The sequence below is a fragment of the Bacillus rossius genome, chromosome 2 (genome assembly GCF_032445375.1).
Source record: "Bacillus rossius redtenbacheri isolate Brsri chromosome 2, Brsri_v3, whole genome shotgun sequence".
In the NCBI taxonomy this organism is placed as follows: Eukaryota; Metazoa; Arthropoda; class Insecta; order Phasmatodea; family Bacillidae; genus Bacillus; species Bacillus rossius.
The window spans coordinates 38,840,495-38,865,688 of NC_086331.1; the positions used below are offsets into that span (position 1 = coordinate 38,840,495).

General features: G+C 42.5%; 2 protein-coding genes and 1 long non-coding RNA gene across 4 annotated transcripts in view; 2 read left to right on the forward strand and 1 right to left on the reverse strand.

Annotated features, from left to right (window-relative positions):
- The window catches only part of LOC134529883 (uncharacterized), a 68,042-nt gene extending 55,705 nt beyond the window's left edge, over nt 1–12,337 (reverse strand). The window contains exons 1-7 of the mRNA XM_063364443.1: nt 12,281–12,337; nt 10,988–11,089; nt 10,802–10,883; nt 9,413–10,608; nt 9,245–9,316; nt 7,557–8,731; nt 6,773–6,878 (exon numbers count right to left, since the gene is read on the reverse strand). Of these exons, the coding sequence (XP_063220513.1) occupies nt 6,773–6,878; nt 7,557–8,731; nt 9,245–9,316; nt 9,413–10,608; nt 10,802–10,883; nt 10,988–11,089; nt 12,281–12,337 (2,790 nt within the window). The remainder of the gene's footprint in view (nt 1–6,772; nt 6,879–7,556; nt 8,732–9,244; nt 9,317–9,412; nt 10,609–10,801; nt 10,884–10,987; nt 11,090–12,280) is intronic.
- Nucleotides 1–25,194, forward strand: part of LOC134529251 (uncharacterized) — a 1,084,551-nt gene that overhangs the window by 192,950 nt on the left and 866,407 nt on the right. The gene's annotated exons all lie outside the window — the stretch shown is intronic.
- Nucleotides 20,077–24,029, forward strand: LOC134529250 (uncharacterized). Its single transcript, XR_010074509.1, has 3 exons — nt 20,077–20,441; nt 22,320–22,479; nt 22,768–24,029. It is a non-coding gene; the product is annotated as an uncharacterized LOC134529250 (long non-coding RNA).

Sequence of the window (25,194 nt, forward strand, 5' to 3'; positions counted from 1 at the left end):
AAAATCCGGATACCTGTCCAAAGTAAGTGTTTGGCACCAAAATATGGTTATTAGAAACATTTTCAGTAATACGTATTTGTTTATTCAGCGTTTCGGTTGCTGCATATATAATATCGCAGGAACCATTACACAAATTTTAACCTACTTAATTTCTTGGGAGCTATACGCCATACTCGCAGCAAATTTAGTTTTTAAATAAATATAATACAGAAAAGATAACTTTATGAGAAACAAGAAGATAATACACTTTATTTTTTTTTCGCTTTCAATATTGAACTATTTTAAATGATGTCGCTAATATCAAATCTCCTGAAATGTTTGACACATTTGAACAACCAGTCCACTGTGCTATAACGAAATTGTTATTTACGTAAATTTATTAATTCACAAGCTTCTAAAATACTTAAACATATAATATAAAACTTTTACTTCATAACATGAGAACTCCACAGCCTACTTGTGACAAATTTGGTAGTCAAGTAATGCAACAAAATACAACACTATAAGATTTCAGAATATGAGGCAATTATATTAAACTTTTCAGCCAACTATAATGTTTCGTTTATTTATCTACGTTAAACCACCTTTAATTGTGACACAAATGTATTATTTTCGTCTTATTTTGTAATCATTCGTCTCAAAAATTAAGACTATGTCATAATCTATAAATAGAGACCCGGAAATTTCGTAGATTCGTCTGGACTCAGGGTATAATTCAAAGTCATAGGTGTGCGCAACCCGCGTTTGCTTTCCAATTGGTTGATTTCTTAGCGAGGACAATTTTGTCCTTGTCAATTGGCCCTGCCTGATTCGCTTACTTCACTCCTGGCTAGGCATAGTTGGCTCACGGTCGTAGAGGGGCGTGTCCAAATAACTGCGGTCCAATCGTGAACAAAGTGCGAGAGTGTGAAGGTTTACATGATAACTTGCGACTAAACGAATGCACGAAATTTCCGTATCTCTATCTAAAAATATAAGCTAAATACCACTGACCCATCACGAGATCTCCAAAACTATACGTCTGATTGACTTGAAATTTGGTATGCATATTCCTTTCCGGATCAGGATCGTAACTTCCGTTTATGTAGGCATATGTGCTCTGCTACCCGTGCGAAGCCGGGGCGGGTTTCTAGTTTTTAACATTACATAATCGATTCGCGTCAAATCAGTCATGCAATTAGTTATATGGTATTCGACATTTACGTTTTGATTTAAGAAAGACACTTTTATTTTCAAAATAACAAACCTTCAAGCAAACTGATGGGTACTTAGCCATCGTATATTTAAGTATTATTATTTTCGTTTTACTATAGCTCTGTGGTGCCCATGGTTTGCTAGCAGGGTTTACTGTTCAACTCCTAGTGCCAGTACAAGGGTACCATGGAATAATTAATAATAATTACTGTTTAATTGTAAAACTATTTTATGGTAGTTAATAATTAAATAACATAAAATGTTTTATAAGGTTTCGAAAAAATGTAATCATAAAACGTAGATGTACCGTAATCAACAACAACGCCGTATGCCTCATTGACCATAACGCCAAATCACGAAGTGATATCAACGTCGAATCACGAAGTGACCTTAACACCGAATCATAAAGTGACCTCAACATCGAATAATGAAGTGACCCCAACGCCAAATCATGAATTTATTGCCCTCAACGGCCAATCCTTAACTGAAAACAACATTGAAGTCTATAATAACTACAATGCCAAATGCTTATCCCGAATATTGAGTGGGCCAAAGTAGTATAGAATAGCCGGAGCTGGGACTGGGTCCTGGGTGTGGTGCCTGTGGTGCCGACCGCCATATTGGATTGTGACGTCACGGCGGCCATATTGGATGGTTGTGACCTTGACCTTTGACCTTGACCTTGACCCCGGCGGCCATTTTGGATCCGCCATCTTGGATCCGCCATTTTGGATGACGTCATTGTGTTCTCGAAAATTCCGGCATTGTGTTTTCTGCCATATTGGATGATGACGTCACCGTTGCAATTTCCGTTGCGGCCGCCATCTTTAACTTTTTTATTTATTATCCGATTTTAATGAAATTTTTTTTAAAAATTATAAACAAATTCAAATAATAAAATTTTAATAAATTATTTATAAAAATATACTTTTACGACACGGAATTCGGAGTCCTCGGTTCGAACCCGACGAGTGCAAAAAAATTAAAAATGGCGACCGATCCTTCCCTCACAGTGGACGCAGGCAGACTGACCCCCACCACTTGTACCAATGCATATACGAACTTACAAACCCCCCCGCCACCCACCCCCCTCCAACCCCCTAAAAAAATTATTTGTTTCGCACATGACGATCCACCCCTCCCCCTGTTTTAATTTATTATTATTTTTTCATCGTAATAACCACCCTCCACCACCACTACTCTAGTTTTTTCCCCTCCCTCCCTCACTTTACCGTCATTCCCACCCCTACCCTCCTCCTCCTCACCCCTATTCTACCTTTTAAAGTATAAATACCGGCCGCAGGACCCGGGAACCGTCAGTTTTGCAGTCGCTCCCATCCTGAAGGAAAGACGATGTTTGCTTGTTGTGCGAGCGGAGCAAAGATCTTGTCGGCCATCTTAGCATATGGTAAAGTGCGCACGCTTGCGGCACTGGATAAGGAGACGGAGTTAACTTAACTACCAAAGGAGTTTCTCCTGGTATACGCCCCTCAAGAGATAAGATACGTCTACAAGTTCCTGCCGGTGTACCTGCAGCTAGACCCAGACATCCAAGACTGTCTACCATGCACCGAGTGCGACAGAGGAAGCTCCAGCGTCCCCGACACACCACACATGAAGTCATGGTGCAAGAAGCGACGAGATGCGCGGCGGCGGCAGCAGCAGCCTAGATCCTGAGCGCCGTGCCAAAGTCGACATCTAGGTACCACTCCAGCATTTCTGCAGAGCCAGCATCTTAGCCACGTCACTCCAGCCTCGTCGTATGCGTAACTGTGAGTAATGACAATATGACACTCTTTCTTGTCAACGTCCAGTGTCTTACGTCCCAAAAGGGGCCTGTAGTGAAGCAACTGTCCGTGACGTCCGTCATTGGTGGTGACGAAGTCAAGACTAACGAATACATCTTTAAACCGCCGTGTGACTGGACTAAGCTAGACAGATTCTCTCAACGCGAGAACCGACGTCTGACCTATGAAGTGAACGGACTCTCGTGGAATGAAGGTGATGTGGACTATGAACAACTTACATCCGTGCTACGTGATCTCGTCGAGCCGGAAGACGACGTTGTTTACGTCCGTGGTAATGAACAGAAACGTATTGTGAGTGATTTGTGCAGTGGCAATGTAATTGACCTACGTAAACAAGGCAACTGTCCTGGCTTCAAAACACTGTTAAAAATGTACGGAAACCAAATTGAAAAGTGTGATAAATTCTATAATGGTTTCCACTGTGCACATTGTAATAGCCAGTTACTGAAACTGTGGCTCTATGAACACCCTTATTATTACTACAGTGAAGATTAAATATATTTCTGATATTTGAAAATGTTTCCAATGTCATCGACTGATGAAATTATGTAAATAAAAAAAAAATGATTACCATTGTATTTGTTTTATTCTTTTCACCTTTATTGCATTGTATTTCTTTATGTAAAGACAGTTAATTACACTCTTTCTAAAAAAAATTAAAAATATAAAATTAATTTGTACTGTTTTCAGCAATGTAATTTAAAGCATAAATTATATAAAAAAATCAGCAATTTAAAAAACAAGGGTATTAGTATTATAGAAATAAAACTCAAAGGTCAAAAATTTTACAGATATATATTTTTCGTTAACATATACAATTAATTATATCCATATTTTATTTGACATGTATGCATGTGTGTAGATTCGCAGGGCTCTCTCTCTTCCCAGCAGACCATTCACGCCCCGCCGTCTCTCCATCTCACCAGGTCTCTCCCCTCCTCCTCACGCTGAATCTCTCTCCATCCCAGCAACCGCTCACCTGCTAAAATACTTAAACAGAATATTAGTCCTTTAAACAAAAAGCTTGCATCGCAGCTCTCTGTGTTTGGAACGGGCTGGAGACCGACACCGCTAAACAGGCTGGTCACGCACAAGCCCCTTGCCTCCATATGCAATATACGTCACATATGTAGTCAAGTACTTATGAACAACATCTCTATTTAGCCGTGGCCCATTACAACGATGCAAGCCTACCAGAAAGAACTAGCATATGATACATTGACACAAAGCACAAGCTTAAAGTAGCATATGTCACATACAAACGCTGAAATTGACCAGTAACAACGAAGTATCAACGCCGAAATCTTGCATGTCAACGACTGTGGAACCCAGCGACGTAACAGTCCAGCGTTGACACACAACGCCGAAATCTTGCATGCCAACGACTGTGGAACCCAGCGACGTAACAGTCCAGCGTTGACACACAACGCCGAAATCTTGCATGCCAACGACTGTGGAACCCAGCGACGTAACAGTCCAGCGTTGACACACAACGCCGAAATCTTGCATGTCATCGACTGCGGAACCCAGCGGCGTAACAGTCCAGCGTTGACACCAGCATCACGACACCATCGATGTTAGGAGCCCATCGTCTTGACACCATCGACGTAAGGAGCCCATCGATGCATAAAAAAAACGCATCGGTGTAAAAAAAAGCATTAGTGTAAAACGCATGAGTGTAAAAAAAATACGTATTGCACCACAAAACAACGAGAATGCAAAACACCACCACTTCCATCCCATCCAACCAACCAAGAGAGCGCAGCATCACAAACAACGAGGATGCATAAAAACCACCACTTCCACCCCAACCAACCAACCAACCAAGAGAGCGCAGCACCACAAAACAACGTAGGTGCAAAACACCACCACTGCCATCCCAACCAACCAACCAAGAGAGCGCAGCACCACAAAACAACAAGGATGCAAAACACCACCACTGCCATCCCAACCAACCAACCAACCAAGAAAATGCTTGCACCACAAAAACATCGTAGGTGCATAAAACCACCACTTCCATCCCAACCAACCAACCAAGAAAATGCAGCATCGCAAACAACGAGGATGCAAAACACCACCACAGCCATCCCAACCAACCAACCAAAAAATGTAGCACCACAAATAAACGTAAGTGCATAAAACCACCACTTCCATCCCATCCAACCAACCAAGAAAATGCTTGCACCACAAACAACGAGGATGCAAAACACCACCACTTCCAACCCAACCAACCAACCAAAAAACGCAGCACCACAAATCAACGTAGGTGCAAAACACCACCACATCCATCCCAACCAACCAACCAAAAAAGTATCATCGCAAACTACGAGGATGCAAAACACCACCACTGCCATCCCAACCAACCAACCAAAAAACGTAGCACCACAAAACAACGAGGATGCAAAACACCACCACTTCCATCCCAACCAACCAACCAAGAAAAAACGTAGCACCACAAAACAACGAGGATGCAAAACACCACCACTGCCATCCCAACCAACCAACCAAAAATGTAGCATCGCAAACTACGAGGATGCAAAACACCACCACTGCCATCCCAACCAACCAACCAAGAGAGCGCAGCACCACAAAACAACGAGGATGCAAAACACCACCACTTCCATCCCAACCAACCAACCAAGAAAATGCAGCATCGCAAACAACGAGGATGCAAAACACCACCACAGCCATCCCAACCAACCAACTAAGAAAATGCTTGCACCACAAAACAACGTAGGTGCATAAAAACCAACTACTGCCATCCCAACCAACCAACCAAGAAAATGCTTGCACCACAAAACAACGTAGGTGCATAAAAACCACCACTGCCATCACAACCAACCAACCAAGAAAATGCTTGCACCACAAAACAACGTAGGTGCATAAAACCACCACTGCCATCCCAACCAACCAACCAAGAAAATGCTTGCACCACAAAACAACGTAGGTGCATAAAACCACCACTTCCATCCCAACCATCCAACCAAATAAGCACCACGAATATTGTGGGTGCATGATCAAAACAAATTGCACCATGAAACAGAGTGGGTGCAAAAAATTAAGGGAAAATAGCACCACAAAACAGTGTGGGTGCATGAACAAAACAAGGTAAAATAACACCAGAAGACCAAAAATATAGGTGCAAAACAAAAATAAACAAAAAAAGAGCACCACGAAAAAGTGTAGGTGCAACATAATTACAACGAGCGGACTCAGGAAACCAACGATGAAAAATCCAACGGTGAAGGCTATGTACACCAAATCATCAGAGACATGGGTGGCTACCAAGTGGCAAACACTAGTCCCACACTCGTACATTGCGGTTCATATTCCTGAAGGGCCTTCTCGGCTACCGTAGCGGCCCGGGGCCCACGAAGTCCCCACCGTGCTTCACCCCTACAGAGAATACTGCGCGAAACGTAAGAGTATAGGCACCAATTTCAAGTTATATAAAAATGTTCTTGTATATACAATTTCACTTTTTTTATAGTTTAGTCATTCCGTTCATAACCGTATGGCAAAGTATTTATGCCATCGTCACATATTATGCGTTTATCGTCGTGCCATGATAGTGATATTTTATTTGAGCATTCTGTATATAATATCATATTATGTGATCGTATGGACCGGACTTGCGCGCGCTTTGTTGTGTGTTCTTCCAGGACCTCGAGAAAATCTTTAAACGATATTTTATTTTTTACAACGCACTTCTGTATACCTTTGGCTCTTTTTGTGATATTATTATTGTACTTGTAGGTATACAGTTTTGCCCTTAGGCCGACAAACTCCTCCATCGCCACCCCGTTACACTCATCCTTGAACTTGCCCACCACCTTCTTATTGGTGGGCGAGTAGCAGGGGTGACCAATGGGATAGCTGCTCGTGTCAAATATATCCATGAGCGCAGAGTCGTCGGCCAGGTCCTGGTAGAAATTGCGCGTCTTGATGTCATATATGAAGCTGTCCGTGTCCATATACGCCAGCGTGATGTCATCCTTATATTTCTGTTTCATCACATCATAGTGGAAATTATACATGAGCGTTTTGGACAAGTCCAGAACCGAGAACCCCGCATATATAGGATGGTCAAGATAAATTCTCTCATGTTGAAGTTTTACTAGTGATAGATTTTCGTTGAAGATGGTTCGGTCCTGGAACGCTGGCTTGGCGATCACTTTTCTGAGTCTCTCATCGCTGCACACAAGTTCCATACGTTGCCTCAGAAATTTGTTCTCTAAAAGTTTACCGAAAGAAGCATTGTTGGCAAGCTTAAAGAATTCTTTTCCAAAGTCGTTTGTAGCTGCTTGTCTTTTCAACGTGTTTTTCATAATAAATGGCTCCATCCAGGCACGCTAATTGAATTCCAGGACTCTATGTATTTTTTTTATTCGCAGTCCGTGCTGGAGAGCTTGCTTCAAGTTTCTGTAGTGAACTATATAGTGTTCCTTGTGCTCGAGCGTCGTCATCAGTTTTGTCTGACGCGAGCCGGGCGGGCACTGGCTGACGGGCAGGAACGGTAGGTCCTTATGTTCCTCGTGGAGGGCAGACGGATACTCCACATCAACTTCTAGGATGTAGCCCGTCTGCCCCTTGTCAGGTATCAACATCACGTCGATATCAGCGCCCACCCACTTGAAGCCGTTGGTCGGAAGAGGCAACGACATGGCCCACCCATATAAATTGTTGGCGTCAACATACATTATATGATTCGACGGCCGGCTGGGATCGTAGGTGCGGGGAAGGCAGGTGTTGTTTACCTTACAATGTCGCTTCACCACTTGAGCGACCCCGCCCCTGATCCCAGCCTCTATGAACATATACATATCATAATCGGTCATCAGTTCCAGCCGTACCTGCGTCTCCTTTAACATGGCGTCGAACGTGAACCCCGGCGCGCTAACGTAGTGGCTGCAGTCAAGGCCATACGTTGTCAGACACAGCTGACGAAAGCTCTCAAAAACATCGGCGAGCAGCAGTACGTCGGTCTTGAGATACACATCACTGTAGTCGCCCAGGGTCACGCAGCCGAACTTGTCCCATACCGCTTTTGCATGATGGTAATCTTCTTCACTTATGTTGCTGTCATTTAATAAATTGTAGAATTCTTCTTTAGGTGGCAGTTGCGGCTCGTCCAGTTTTTCCCAGCTGGAAACATAATCGTAGGGGAAAACACCTTTTCTCGTGACGAGGGACATTTCTTCAGATGTAAAATACTTTGAGGTCTCTTTGAATTGGTCGGCTGGCAGGTACGACGCAAGGGACGCCAAACTGTAAGCCATGAATCTAAAACTATCGACAAACTGCACTGAAAATTTGTCGCCCAGCTTCTTTGAAAATGTTACCATCTTCTCTTGCGTGTGGGGGATGATGAATATTTCCTTGTTGTCGAAGCCCAGCTGTTTTATTATGAACTTCTCATCGTAGGCTAGATTGTGAAAGTAAACCACCAGTTTCTTGGGCCGCCTGCGCAGAAGGTTGCAGCTGTTGCAGGCGGCGCCGAGGTATTTTCCACTGAAGTGGTCGTGGTCCTTGACTTTATAATTATCGACCGTTAATACCGTATTACAATAGCAGCACTGATAGGCTGCGACGAAGCTGACGTACTCTTGTGCCGTCAGCATCGACATGGGCAGGCTGGTCTCGTAAATGTCTTTTACCTTATTCCCGATTTCAACAATCGTCTCCACGAACTTCTTCTCAGCATCGGGACCCCTGTAGAGTATAGGTTCCTGTGGCAGCGAGGAAGTGAGCGTTGCTGGGATGACGTCATTGTCGACCTTAACGTGTATACAATAGCTATATGCTTCATGCTTTTGATATGCATAAGTGCCTGATTTCTGGGGGTCCGGCTGGCATGTCTGGATGGGTACTAGCAGAGCTTCAAAATCCGCATAAACAACGATTGGCATTTTTGTCATATGATGATAGTTTTTAAATTTCATGACTGGGGGCTGGCCGTTCTTTTCTGGCTTCGGCATCTCGACGCGCACGGGAGCGTGGGTGTTGCAGAACTTTCTGTGCGCGTCGAGACACTGCTGCCCTCTCAGCCCTGAAACTCGGTGCTGGTCATCGTAATAGGTGAAGCACCTCTTACACACATGAATTTTATGATCGTGGGCGGTGATCTGGGACCTGACGAGTCTTGAGAAATTTGTTATGTAACAAAAGTGCGAGTTGTTTTCTTCGTTAGACAGCAGCAGGAGGTCGAAATGATTACGTTTTTCTTCCTTCCCCACACGCACTGGCGCGATCTTGTTGTCCTCGTCAATGTTGTAGACGTTGACGGACACATCGGGATTGTTCCTCTCGAAGATCTTGATTTGGTGGAGGGGGGTGGGGAACTCAATCCCTGAAAAATCAAATTTGTTTTCAAGCTCGTGGTACCTCTTGTCCACACGTTCAGCATGTACCCCCTCCACGTACCGCGCCAGTATGGCCCACTTGAAACACATGTTGTCACTGAGGTTCTTGGGGTTGGTTACTGCTTTCCTGTTCTTGATGGCGACAGGCAGATCAATGTATGAAGAGACTCTAAGAGGCACTAGTTTGTTGAAGCGGAGTTGGAGTCGCTTCACGGCAGACAAGGTCCATCCAGATCCCTTGCTGGCATAATCTTCCTCCTCCTTGCATATTTTCAATATACTTTCATCAATGGCCTCTTCAATATCGCTCACTTCGTAAATAGGGATATTTTTGGTCTTGAACGCTCTTTTGTCCACGCCTTCATCAAAGGGGGCCGGCTTGACATAGTCACACTCGAGCCAGATGTTGAATTTTACTGGACCATTTTCCTGCACTTCATGTGATATCTGATTTATCAGGTTAGTCTTCATATGGGCCATGTAAGTGCAAATATCCTTTGTTACACCATTATTGTTTTCCGCCACATATGTCTTCAAGTTGCGGCGAAACGCACTCTCTACCTCAACGAACCTGGTACCTCCTGCCTCCAAGTCTACTTGTGCCTGGTCAGGCGCTTGCGCCTCCAAGACTGCCTGAGCCTGGTCGGGCACACTCGCCTCGTATTGCGGACGAGTGCTGGGGCCGGGCTGTTGCAGGCTAGAGGTCGTGTCTACGCGCCGTCTCTTAGGAGCCAGACCATTGCACGTCTTGCTGTGCACAAACAGCGTATCTTTGCGGGTAAATTCTCCCTGACATGTAGTGCATGTAAATGTTATGCGCTTGGGATTGAATTGGCACTGGCTCTGCTCGTGGCGTCTGGCATGGCGACAATGATCAAATACTTGACCACAGAATTTACACCTCGAGCTCGAGCTTTGCTCGACGGTGTCCCCACAAGTTCGCATATGGCGGGTCAAGCTGTCTTTGCGGCTAACTATCTTGCCGCAAGTATGGCACTGGCTGGTGGTAGTACAGTCGGGATTAGCTGTGCAGATGCGCTCATGTCGTCTAGCACTGCGGCTAGCTGAAAACAATTTGCCACAGTAGGCACACCCATTCCCTGATGACGGTGCACATACCTGTGCTGGCCCCGATGTCGAGGGCTGGAGGGCTCCCGATGTCGAGGGCTGGAGGGCTTCCGATGTCGAGGGCTGGCCGGCTGACGCAGGAACCCCAGATGCGGTCCTCTTCATGTTGATGGAGTCTGTAACACCAACGGAAAAATTATAGCAACAATCATAATTATCATACACACACACATAAATACACATGCATAAATGCACACACACACACACAAATAAACGTGCATAAATACGACCACGAGCGCACAAACTCTAACACACAGACATGTACATGTATACAAGCAAAAGTTGAAATTTAAAAAAAATTCAACTCACCAGACGAAAACAGGAACGGCTCTGTATGTACTGCACGCACGCACAAAGAGGAGGGCTGGAACGCCGCACAGCACACAGGAACCTGTAACACAGAAAAGAGACCACCTGGCTTAGCACTCGAAATTTTTTTTTTCAAGTCAGCACAAAGACACTGATGTACAAATATTTTATGTTTTATGTACTGACCGGAAACGTGGCAGAACCGCACGGAACTCCAGAGGGCAGACAGGCGTTCTCCAAGCGGATCACACTGGGAAGTAGCTCGACGCAAGGAGAAGCACTGAATACCTGCAACACATACAATATTTGTACGTAAATGTACTCCTTTTTTTTTATTTATGTGAAAATATATTTCTGTATTTAGTTGTGATTAGAAATTCTGTATTTTATTAAGTATAAAAAAATTTCTATTTTTTTTTATGAAACAAAATATTTTTTTCTATTTCATTATGAAACAAATTTATTTTTCTATTTGATTATGATAGCAAGTGCGCGTGCATCTGTTATTTTTTTTTTTTGGGCCAGGCGAGGGGGCAGGCAGGACGACTTGAGCGCCCCATGCGGCGGTGCGCGGTAACTAGCCAGACGTAAGCTGCACGGCGCGGCGGAAACATCGCTCCGTGCACCACGGGTGGAGTGTTGAAGCAGGGAGGGGGGAGGGCACGCTCTGCGCGCGCTGCCCCCCGTCGGTAGGACACGGGTGTGCACGACATCCATCTTGTTTCAAGCTAAGTCGTTCATGCATGAATAATAACTAACATGTATGCCAGGGAAAAATATTATTACAAGATGAAATATACTGCAACTGATGGCTCTAATAATTTCGACTAGACAAAAAAAATTGTAATAATCACGACTGTAAAATATTAATACTGAACCTAACGCAGACGTAACATCTAAAACAATTCCACTCGCACACATCATCTAAACAGTACCAATCTTAGACGTGAAAGAATACACTCGAAAAATACGAGACGGAAATTGTATTAATTTCTTAAAAATTTTTGGGAAACAGACGGTTACTACTCCTCGTGCGTACGCCTTGCTTCTTTATTATTATTATTATTATTTCTACTCTCTCTCTGCCGGCCGGCTGGCCGGGGAGCCGGCGGGCGCCGCGTCAGCCGTGCGCGCTCGCTCGGGTGTTATCACCACGTCACGTACTAGCTGGCTCAGCAGCGGCCTTCACCCAGTGGCCAGCTGTTAGGCTTGCTGACTGAGTGAAGGACGTAGCGAAGGCGTACACACACGCGAAACCGCAATGTAAAAGATTAAAAGAAATTCAAAGTTGAAAAATGTTCCGAAAAAATTTTCAAAGTTGAAAACGATCGGAAAAATTTTCAAAGTTAAAATTTACGAAAAATTTTCAAAGTTAAAAACGTACCGAAAAATTTCAAAGTTAAAATTTACGAAAAAATTTCAAAGTTAAAATTTACGTCAAATTTTCAAAGTTAAAATTTACGGAGAAGTTGTACTTACCAAGCTGCTGGAGTTGAAGAGGCGGAAGGAGTCGCAACGAAGCTCAAACAGGAACATGCGGTGACGGCGGCAAGACCAAAAGTGAAGCCCCCGACGTCTCACACGCCATTTTATAGGTAAATTCCCCCCTTGGTCACAGGCACTAGCCAATCAGGCCCTGCGAAAACTGCAGCATGGTCAGGACGATTTTTTTGCATTCAGGGGAAGGGATGAGGGAAATGTGGGAGGAGCGAATGTTGCGGGAATCAGGAGGGAGGCTGACAATCCCGCCTAGGGCCGACGGCATGGTGGGGACATCCACTGGCCAATCAGATTCACTCAGCTCCTGGCGGCTGGAAGATTCACCACGTGAATCGCCATGCTCCAAAGGAAAAAATTTATTAAGTTATTGAAAATTTATATATTATGAAACTTTATAGATTAGGTTATTTTCATCACTTTCATATTTTCATAACTGGCTGTAATATATATATATATATATATATATTTTTAATTTTATGATTACCTTTTCAATCCCACATTATTATTTTTTTAAACGGACGGAGAAATAAATAAAACACAATACAATAGTTTTACATTATTTTTTATTACTTCAAAACATCTAGCAAGGCAGAGAGTACAGAACACAGGGCGGTACGAATGGTTTTTACAGAATCAAATTCGTAAAAGTCCGTAGCATTATCGCTGTAGATCTGCGGCGTATCGGCGCTCAATCCACGTTTCTTGGTGCTTCGGCGCCGAGTTGGCGGTTCGAGTCTGGGAGAGGGTCGACGTCGAGTCCTAGTCTTGAGTTCAGGTCTGGACAGGTCGCTGCGCTTCGAAGCGACGAGTTTGGACAGGTCGCTGCGCTTCGAAACCTCGGGTTTGGACTGCTCACTGCAGCCCGGGGTGCCGGGATCGATACCGCTACAGTCTTCTGACGTGCAGTCGGATGCGTTTAGAGTTGTACCGAGAATTTCTTCCTTGGTGCATGGAAGAACGGATGTTGGTCTGAGGTTAAACACGACGCACTTTTCCGCCCCGCAACAGTTTATTTGTTGTTGTGATGGCTCATGACTGCGTGGTGAATGAGCCATTAGCATTAGGAAATGTAATACTCCACCGTAACATATTTCCGTATACGTGCGTAAATTTTCTTCTTCGTCCAGGAAACTGTATTCAATACAGCTGTAGTCTGGTTTCGCACTCAGGTACTCGGTTTCCGGCTGGAATGGCGTCATCGTGTTCGAACGTCAACTGATTGATAGAGCTTGATTGTCGAGCTATTTATACTAAAATTACAATTCAGGTGTGCCACTATTTGACAAAAAAAAAATCGGGTTTGCCAATATTTAAAAAAAAGTTATTCGCACTGCTGCGCGTGCCATTTCTGCATTAGCTGCGAGTTTGTGCAGGCACAGACACGTTCAAACTTGTCGTTTGGATGCTTAACGTCGTACATTGAACAGAGTTTGCGCAGGGAAGGACAGCCGTAGTCGGTCTGTATATCTACGATTTCAGCTGCTCCGTCGTCACACAGTTCTCGTAGCCATTTCTTCTGTTCAGGTCCGGCAACGTAGATTATACCACGCGGATTTTGCAGTAGTAAATCTTGAAGTGTGTTTTTCACTTGGTGGTACGGAATTTTTCCTTCGTCCCACTCTAATCCGTGATAATATTTACATAGCCATTCGTTCGACCGTTTACTTTTTTCGTCTAGTAGTTTCCACGGATACGGGGGTCGGAAGCTGCGGGTTCGAGTCCGGCCGTCGTGAGTGACGGCAATTTCCTTGAGCACGAACCCATTTTGGCTCTGGAAACCTTGCAGGTTGCAGTACATCCTGAAACCGACTGATGATGGGATGATACATGCAGTTGTATTTATATCTAGTTCAATATTTTCACGAGACCTGAAAACGCGTCGTAATTAATTACTCTGTCGTGTAGGATTAGACAGTACGCCGTTGTGAGTGGCGGTACGTCATCTTTCGTGGAAATTTCCAATCGAAAATCAATCATAGAACTGCGAATCGATTCGTCTTGTTTGCTCACGTCAAATACGATTAGCGGAGCTAATGTTTTATAGGTATCTGGACTTAGGATCGGGTGCGATTCTCGTCCGTGGTACGAAGATTGGAACTGCGTGTACATGTGATACGGCAAGGAAATACCGCCATTTTCAAAATCAATGTTCATGTCCACGTACGGGTAACTTTCGCTGTTTAAAAATAATTTTACATTTTCCATAAAACAGTGGTCAAACACCGATCTGTCGGTCTTGAGGTTCATTTGTCTGTCTGTCTGCAAAGCTAATATTATAAACCTAGGTTTTTCCGTACTGCTCGACGTCTTGACGACCCAGTGATTGCGTCTATTCTGGGTCAGTAAGGGGCACGTTACGAGATTCCAGGTCCTGAACGCAATTTCGACCGTCTTGTCCTTTTTGACGTAACTTAAAAGTCTGACTCTTTCTTTCGTGCTGACGGTTATGTGCGGAACAAACCACTCGGTGCTCGTGACGGTAACTGCGACCGGCTGGGGGTCGTTTCCGGGTGCTCCCACGACAGCATTCAGGTGCGATGTCGCTAGAATTAACACGAGTTCTTGGCGGGCTTGAATCAATATTTTCTTGTAATCCTCCGCGAAGCCGAGAAGCATCGAAAGCGGTATGCTAACTTCGAATTTTCCAGATTCGTAGATGGGAATTTTGAAATCGGGTTCCATTCCAAAACCCGCGATTTTGGTCGCGCTCAGGTCGTTCGGTGTTAGAGACAGGTAATTTTTCATCGTGGCGGTAATGCCCAAGTCCCACGATTCATCGATCGCAATATTATTCAATTCGAAAATAACTCGTTCGAATAAATGTAATATTCCGTTTCGACCGAAATATGCAGTTGTGGGATGTGTTTCGTCCGCTTTTGTCAGCGTGCCTCTTATACGAATAAACGATTGGCATGGTAGAGTATATACGTCTTGTTTCTGTACCGGGATGCGTATTTCCCTACCGGGCATGTACGGTCCTTGGAGGTAGGGTGCGTAGCAGTGATATTAAAATTTATTTACATCGTCGCTAAACTGAGCTTTTTCTGACACGTTTAAATAATCTTCCATGCTTGTGAACTTTGTAGCCTAAACTGCGGAGATGCTTAACGTTAAGAGGTGTTAACGCGCCGCGGCCTCGCAACAGACTGGTCCTGGGTTCGTGTCGCTTATTTGATTTATAGGTCTTGAAAATCAGTCCCATCGCTTCAAGTGTAAACGTAGTGTAATTTCTTCGTTTCTAAAATTTACTAGTTTATCGTTTTGATCGACAATGTCCACTACCACTTCGTGTACTGTTTTGGCGAGCACAGGGGCGTAAATGATACTTTGCGGTACTTCAACCAGTTTATATCCGGGCGAAACCGTCGGCGAAAACTCGTGTACCATGTTGTTTAGTTTTCCGTCGAGGTACGTTCCACTTGCCAAATTACAGTTTATGCGTATTACATTTGTCGACATGATATTTACAGGTCGCGTGGAGACGTGCAAGGTCTTGGCTGCGTATATTTTCGGTTCGAATCCGAGCATGGTACCTATGGTGCCAGGTTTCGTAAAGTCGACATTTTCACTGCAGTAAAGTTCGCACTGTAGCGTGTTTGGATTATCTCGCAATTCGAAAATTGTGTTTGGAGACAGGGCTTGCTTGATGTAATTTGTAATATCGCTCAACTCGTATGCGCCGGTAGGTATGACAACTTCCCGAGCTGTTGTTCCATCACTTTTCAAGAAGCACATTTTGCAGTTTTCCTCGTCGATATTAGGTATGGAATTATACGTTTGAAAATCTACGAGTCCGATACTCCATTCTCCGTTCAAGTCCAGCGGCGGGTAGAATGTGGCTCGTAGCTGCGAGCTACGACCTGTCAATATGAGTGTTACGGACATGACTGATTGATTTTCGCTACTGTCCGTTTATTTTATATAAGTAAAAATATACTTGTTTTTTTTTCATAATTCATATTTGGTCAGAAATCTCAAGCACAAGTGACCACAGTTTGTTTGATTAGGCCTCTGTTCCGTTTCGTAATTGTAAAACATCGTAGTGGTCTGACCCAGGTACCGCCTAAGTTCGGGCGGAGGGCGTAAATTACCGAAACTGTCATAGTAAGTAGCTTTTTTTCCCGTCTTTACATAGGCCACCCAGTGCGTGCCACGACCCGTCGACGTGTCTAAATTAATTATGGCGCACTCACGTGTCTTTGGCTTGCTGGGCAAAGTGTCTCGCATAAACACGCCACGGAAGTTTGGTATTTTAAGTTTGCGTGCGTACTTTATTAAATCTACGTTGGTGAGCGGTCGTTTCGGTAGGGAACTTAGGATTTTCTCTTTACTCGTTTTTTTTTCATGCCTCGGCCTGCCTTGTGAGGTCGTAAGTACAGTCCTGCGCCGTTTTTTTTTTACCGATGGCAATGGCTTCCATGTTGGCGTTGTGTCGTTGTGCTTCCTTTAATTGATTTTTCTGGTTCTTGCTAGTGTTGACTGCTCTAGCGATATTTGCCGCGGCTGCTGCGATCCCGCCTAGTGCACCTATAGCAGGCACCAGCAGCGGTAAAAACCCGCCCTTTTTCTTATTGGATCTTTGTGTCTTGCGCTTCTTGGTCTTGCGAGACCTGGTCCGGCGACGAGCACCCATTCCTAATTTCGTCTTTGCCTTCATGATTTTAGATACACCCCACGCTGCGATTTTCTCTCCTAGTCCCGCGTCCGGCGATTTGCTTATATCTTCGGCTTCCTGTGCCAATATCTCGTCGGCCCGGTGCCTAGATTCCAGATCCTTGCTTAATGAATATGCGATATCGTGCTGCTTGCACTTTTCGTCGAGAGAATTAATGCCCACGTCACCGCGAGCTAACCTTTTCGCTAGTTTCGTGCCGGGGCCGCAAAATCTGTAGCCGGGAATGTGTAGCTCGAATGGTAGTTTGTTTATCAGCGAGTTTACGAGTCCCGCGCCAATGTGTTGTTTGTTCCTGCCTCTTCGAGACATTACATGCAACTGACCTAAAATCAATAAATACGATTGCTCTTATAGAATTTTCGTCAGTACGATGGAGGTAGTCAAGCAAGATGTTTGTTTGCCAGTGTGCATTACGCAGGACGATGAAACTATCGGTCGTGAATCACGACATGGTATATTGTTACCGTCCACCGTACGTTGCATCATAGCGGGGCCGTCAAACTGCGGTAAAACATGTGTTTTACTGAGTTTACTGGAGGAGCCAAACGGTCTTCGGTTCGAGAACGTTTACTTGTATTCCAAGTCGTTGCAACAGCCAAAGTACCAGCGCTTGGCCGCTGTTCTGCGCTCGGTGGGTGGTCTGGAGTATTTTCCGTTTAGCGATAATACCGATGTGGTGTCTACCGGCAAGGCAAAGCCTAATTCCGTGTTTGTGTTCGATGATGTGGCTTGTGAGAAACAAGGCGTAATACAAGAGTACTTTTCCATGGGTAGACACGCCAAGGTAGACTGCGTATACCTGTGTCAGACGTACGGTAGAATACCCAAACATTTGCTGCGAGATAATGCGAATGTCATAGTTTTGTTTCGCATGGACGAACTTAATTTACGCCACGCTTACGACGATCACGTAAACACCGACATGTCGTTTCAGGAATTTAAAGACATGTGTTCCTTGTGTTGGAAAGACGATCACGGTTTTCTAGTCATTGTGAAGGACTGGCCTCTATATAAGGGCAGGTACAGACAGGGTTTCGATCAGTTTATCGTCAAACATGAATCATAGCATTTCTAAATTTGGACGCAGCAGTCGAGCTCCGCGTACCGAACTATGCACCGTGAAACACGATGATGAAATACGTAAATACATTTCGCTACTTGGCCAAGAAATAAAACGAGCAAAAGACGAAATAATAGTGTACCTCGTAGCCATAGACCAGCGCGTGGAAGCTTCGGATTCTCGAATTCGCGACATGATCGAAGTTTCGAATGCACAAAGACGCGACGACCTAAAGTCGCTTCTGTCAAAACTTAATTCACGTCTGGTGTCTAAAGGTGCTTCGAGATAAACAGTATGGATGTTAACACCGATTTGGCTAAGCAACTGCACGATGTCATCGAGGCCATACGAACAAAGTACTTGCTCGCCAAGCAACAAAGATTAAGCGACGAGGTTCGAAGAGAGGAAAAATTGAAGCCCTTGAGTGCCCGTCTGGATAGTTTCATAGCCAGGCGAGGGGGCGTCGAAAACGAGAAACCGACTAAAATCGAAGTAAAAGAAGAGCCGCAAACTACGTCCACGGGCAAACGCAAGCGGAGTCCACAATTAACAGACGATACCAACGTATCTACTAGCGAAGACGAAGTTCGTGTCGGTCGAACTCTTAGGAAGAAACCTCGAAATAAAAAGGGTTTCGAAGTCGGTCCTCTCGCTAGCGAGTACCTGGCCTCCTCTGTGCCTCGAAACAGCGACGCGACGTATGGCGTGCATAAACGAGGTAGTAAATGGGTCCTTGGTTTGAAGGAAGTACATTTCGTGTCCGGCGATAATATTGAATGTGGAAAAGAGGTGATAAAACTTACTCGCGGATTATGCGAACTTTTGTTTCGTAAAAAACCGCGACGATATTCAGAGGTGGATTTGCGAAAATATAGAAGATTGCTAGATGCTTCCAACGCCGTTTACGCGAAAAATGACCCGAAAACGGGTCGATTCAAAGATTACGAACATGAGAAATATCCTTTGATAGCTAGTCTTTTCTTGGACATCGAGGGGGCCGGACTTTATAAACTCGACACTGGTAGAAAATTGGACTATGTATATTATGACGACCCCAATGAAATAGTTGATCGTCTTAGACTGCTACAGGCATCTCAGAGCGTGGGAAATAATTCGCACACCAACGAAATCACTTCCATACTTGAAGAATTACGGGAAGCGGGATATATTGAATAGTGATCATGTCAAAGTTTGCCATTGCGGGCGAGTTGCATAAACCCGCAAGACGTAATTATCCACGTCGAAAAATAAAAATCAAAGGATTAGACGACAATTGGCAGTCTGACCTGATCGAAATGATTGAGTATTCGCGTGTGAACAAGGGCTACATGTACATTCTCATAGTCATAGACACTTATTCAAAGTTCCTGTGGGCTAGACCCTTAAAACGGAAAACCGCTGTGGAAGTTACGAGTGCTATGGCGGATATTTTGAAACATAAGCGAAGACCTTCGTTACTGCAGACGGACGACGGGAAAGAATTCTACAATGCATCATTCAAGGCATTGATGAAAAAGTTTGACATTACGCATTATTCTACGTTTAGCGGTGTCAAAGCATCAATGGCAGAACGTGTGATTCGTACGATGAAGAATAAACTGTATAGGAATTTTACAGCGAACGGTAATTACAAGTGGCTGAGTTTACTTCCTAAACTAGTACGAGAATACAATTCTACTGTGCATTCTACAACGAAAATGAAGCCGAAGGACGTAAAGGATAATCGACTGCTTCGAACTGTGTACTCCAAGACGAATATACTAGATTCGCGAAAGAAAAAAGCGAATATCGGCGACATTGTGCGGATTTCGAAAAATCGTGGAATTTTTCACAGATCTTACAAGGGGAATTGGACTGGTGAACTATTTCGTGTATGTAGAATAAAAAATACGTATCCGCGTACTTATTTTCTCGAGGATCTGAAAGGAAAACGTATAACAGGGGCGTTTTATGGAGAAGAGATTATGAAAACTAAATTTCCAGATACTTTTCTCGTTGAAAAAGTGTTACGGCGTAAGAAGGGTAAGGCCTTAAGCTACGTTTTCCAAGGACCACGCATGCGCGATGCGCGATGCGTGATGCGTCACTGCGTGACCACGCAGCACTTGAACCTGTGTGTTGAAACGGGGATGATTTCCAAGGCCGCGCAAGCGGGGGTTTCCCGCTCGCCGCGGCTGCGTGTCGCGGATGGGCATCGCGCAGCAGTTGCCTGGCCCCCGACTTCAGCGTGATCACGCATGCGATTTATCTGGAGTCAAAGAGTTTTACTGCAGAACAGGACGAGAAATTGATTGATTTAGTAAGGGAGCATCGTGTGTTATATGATTTGCATCACTGCAAGTACAAAGACAGTATTGTTCGAGAAAATGTGTGGAAGGAAATTGCAGCTTCTTTAAACAAAGGTGGTAAGTAGAGAGTTTAATATCTGTGTTAATAATAAAATAAATACTATGGCTCATAAAACGTGGTCTTAAAAAATGTTCTTACTGCATTAAAAAAACATCTTACGGTTCTATATAGTTGTTACTTATTTAAAAATAGGCCAAGTTTAAAAAATATTTTATGCAGTGTTTAAACTAAACCAAAAATAATTTACGTCGGTGTGCACCAGGAAATGTGGAAATAAAATATGTTCCATTTTGAAGTAGTAGGTGAGCCTAGGGCAAGTTATCACAATAAATTGTTTTCTATCTTTTTTTAAGTTTGATAATATTATGTCTTATTCTTCTAAATGCACAACAAAAATTATGTTTTTTGAAGTTTATAATCATATGTTTTCCTATTTATAGTTACTTAATTTTATGTCAATACTAAGGATAATGGCACATTTGCTAATAAATTATCTATTTTGACATATTATATTTACAAATTTTACACTCAAATACAAAAATACACAGCATTACTATAGCACAAAGAGAATATATTTTTTTTTAAAGAAAAGAATAACATTTGCATTTACCCTTTCTTCACGTGAAAAATACTTTTTAACTTGTTTTCCTCACATGATATAATTGCCAGCTTACTTGTCCTTCTTGGCTGCAAAAGTAATTTTTAAATTTGTCTCGTATGCTATACGCAAGATGAGTAGAATTACGTCCTTGTCTTGCCATGGGTATCATATTTTCAGTAGGGAGACACACATTTCGGTCCTCTTCTTCACCCGGGCATGGAATTCTTGCAGATCTTAGATGATTATGTATTATGCATGATGCGATGACCAGAAGATCCACTGTGTCAGGCTTGATGGCGATGGCAGTGAAAAATACTCTAAAATATTGGCAAAGTATTCCAAAAGCGTTTTCACACGTACGTCTAGCTCTACAATGGCGATAATTATATATTGCTTTTTCTTCATCACATTTAGATTGTGCCCTTGGGTAAGGACGCATTACTGAGGAAGTCAGCTGAAAAGCTTCATCACCCAAAATAACGTGTGGCATTAGAGTGTCAGTTCCAGGAAGTATAGCTGGTTCAGGAAATCTGAATGTTCCTTCTGAAAGTCTTTGTCCTAAGACAGATTTAGCAAATATGCCTGCATCACCTTCTTTTCCATAGGAACCAACATCTATTGCTAAAAACTTGTAGTTGTCGTCTACAAGCGCAAGTAACACAACTGAGAAATAGTCTTTGTAATTATAAAACAGAGATCCAGAATGTTCAGGTTTGATTATTCGGATATGTTTTCCATCTATCGACCCACAGCAGTTGGGATAGTTCCATTTGCGATGAAAACCAATGGAAGAACGTTTTAAAACATCTTGGTCAGGTGATGGTATTGAAGAATTCAACATTTTTGAACAAATAGATTGCAATGTCTCTTTTATAATAATACTTACCCAGCTAGGGCATATTCTGAATTGAAACGCCAGTGAACGAAAACTCTCTCCCGTGGCCATTAACCTAAAAGAGAAAAAAATATATGTAGTTATTTATTTTAACTGCTTCAGGCTATCTTGGCACCGAGTCGGTACCCAGAAAGTTCGAGGCCACTATTAACTTAGTGATCCCGTCACCTTAGACTAGAAGAGTAAATCTGTGAGATGTATATCTGTGTGTAAAAACATTAGCTATTTAAACATATTTTATTTTATTTTGGAGGCCTTTTTGGGGAATCGTAAAAACCCAATAAACCTAAGGACGTGAACAATACCAGCACCCTAACTCACGACTCTTATAGCACTTAGGTTGACGTTTTTTAATTTTTTGCTGCTCATAAAAACCTCACGAAATATGTTTAAGAAAAAGTTTGATCATTTATTTACACAGATTTTTGAATTTTACAGCAGAAGACTGCAAAACGAGATGGAGAACCATTCGCGACTCCTACAGAAAAAGCAACAAGAAACTGAAAACTGGGTCGAAGACAGGTTCACCGGCATTTTCAAAATCGAAATACAACACAGAAAGCCTGAAATTCCTTGATGAAACCTACAAAGAAAGAGCGTAAGTACTCTTTACCTTATGTATTAAATAAAATTTGTATAAACAATATAATAATTGTTGAATGTTTATTAAAAATTATATATTCTTTATTGAAATTATTGGAGCTGTTGCAATTTTTTTGGTAGGTTTCAAATGAAATATATATTTATTAGTTGAAAGAACTTCTTATGAATTTATCAAAAAAAAGTTTGTGTAAACCCAAATACACCAGATCAAACTACTCACGCACGCGTGTGTGTCAACATAGCATAGCTGATGGCACTGTTGATTTAATTTTTTTTTTTTCAGATCAAAATCAAGCATCAACATAAATGAAATAATTGAAAATAATCAAGAAACACAAGAAATGGTGGATGACTGTCCCTCTGAAGAGTGCAACCAATTTCAAGAAGAAGAAAGCGCTCAAGAATCTACAAATTGGCCTAGCGAGCAAACAAGTTCTTCAGAATTGTTAAACAGCTCCATTAAAAAAAGAAAAATTACAGTAAAAGAAAAAATGTTAGATGAAATAAGAAAAGGTCGTGAAGAAAGAGGGAAAATATTAAAAGATCTACTTGAAAACCGCGGCCAAGATCGTTCGCAACATCCGATAGACATATTCTTCCAGAGCATGTCTGAAACTGTTAAGCAATTCCCCCCACACCTCATTGCGGAAACTAGATTAAAAGTGTGCCAAGTTGTGTCTCAGATGGAACTGAGATCGTTGATGGAGCATCAGAACCAGACTAATCCTAATCACCAACAATGTTATCAACATGTGGATATTGGCAGCGGTTTTCCTGTCTCTGTCATAGATCCCACCCAAATTTGTGAATCTACTGGCAGTAATAGCTTGATTCATTCAACAGATAGCTGTAATTCTAGTGGTAACGATGCTAATGTGGAAGAAAGTGACTTCGTGAGACTAATTTAGAAAATAACCAGTATTAGTTCTGTGAGTAGATGAATGCATAGTCAGAGACATTTTAGGAAATTCATCAGTACATGGACATTTAAATTTTTATTAAACCTATAATTTCAATATAATTAAGTAAATATTTTTATATTTTGTTTTCGTTTAAGTACTTTGTGTATATAAATATGAAACATTAAAAAGAAAAACATTACATTAAAGAGGCTTAGTTAAATTTGTTTACCTGAGAGTAAGACATAACTTCTGTTCAGCAGATATTGGCCTTTTGACTCTGTTGCACTGCGATCTCGTGATGTCTTCTTTAACAAAGCCTAATATTGTATCAAATATCTCAGTCGACACTCTGAAATATTCTCTAAATTTAGTTTCGTTATCAATTAAGTGACGTAATATCAACACACTATAACATCCCTCGTCTTCTCTCCTTCTAAATATATCGCTGTCATCTTCTAGGAAGCATGAGAGCAATAAATCATCATCAGCATCTTCCTCCAACAAGACGGCAGAGATCGCTGCTTCCATCGCGCAGACTTGTTTCCCGCGTTCTAACAAAACAGACCCAGGTCAGTGATCACGCATGCGGCGATCACGCATCACGCATGACGCATCGCGCATCGCGCATGCGTGGTCCTTGGAAAACGTAGCTTTAATACGATGGTTGCATCATGGACCAGAGTTTGACTCGTGGATTGATGAAAAGGATATTTTAAAACAATGATTTTTTTTTTTTAAATTAAATACTTGTGTGTGTAAAACATATTTTGTGTGTAAATAAATCTTTGTATGTAATAAATTGTATTTTTTTTTAATTTCTGTACGTGTATATATGAGCCATGCGGGGAGCGTGCGAGAAGCGCGGCTGCTCCGTTACGCGGTCGCCGGTGCAGTGAGGCGACTTTTACCCCCTCCACAGCGCTCGCGGCGGTGGTGGGGGTCCGGCGCCCCCTGGCCGCGGCGGTGGAGGCGGGGTGGAGGTGGTGGGAATCTTAGTTTGCAAAAATTTCCCCTCCTCTCCCCTGGACCATGCTGGTGCACCTTCCCCCTCCATGTGGCTCGCCGAACCGTGGGACCCGGCGCTGGGGGCAGAGACCTAACGTCCTCTTCAAGGACTCGTGTGCTGGTCGCCACGTGCTAACAATATATTACAAAAATTATTTTATAAAGAATAACTTTTAATATTTATTCCAAGTATAAAGTTATAAAGAATTTATTTTCTTTACAAGCATACAGATGTATAATTTTTTTTACAAGTATTAATATGTATAATTTTTCAAGTATAAAGCTGAAAAGAATTAATTTTTTTTACAAGTATAAAGATGTATAATTTTTTTTACAAGTATTAATATGTATAATTTTTCAAGTATAAAGCTGAAAAGAATTAATTTTTTTTACAAGTATAATTTTTTTTAAGTATTTTTTTTTCAAGTATAAACATGAAGAGATATTTTTTTTTGTTTTTAAAAAACAATGTGTGTATAGTGACTTGGGGGATTTGTTATTACGATAAAACACAAACATTAAATTTTTTTTTTCCATTTTATTTTCTCTGCGTTTCATACATACATACATATATATATATATATATACATCGCTCACACATTAGTTTTTGCCCCAGTTCCCCCTCCCCCCTTACGAGTACCTTCTTCGTGCCGTTTAGACGTAGAATTTTTTTTTTATATATTCATTTGTTTAACAAGTTTTTTATACATACTTTAACATCAAAAACATTATAAGAATTTTAATTTAGTTTTGTAGATATACATTTTTAAAAAAATATTTCTTGATCACACAGTTTTTTTTAC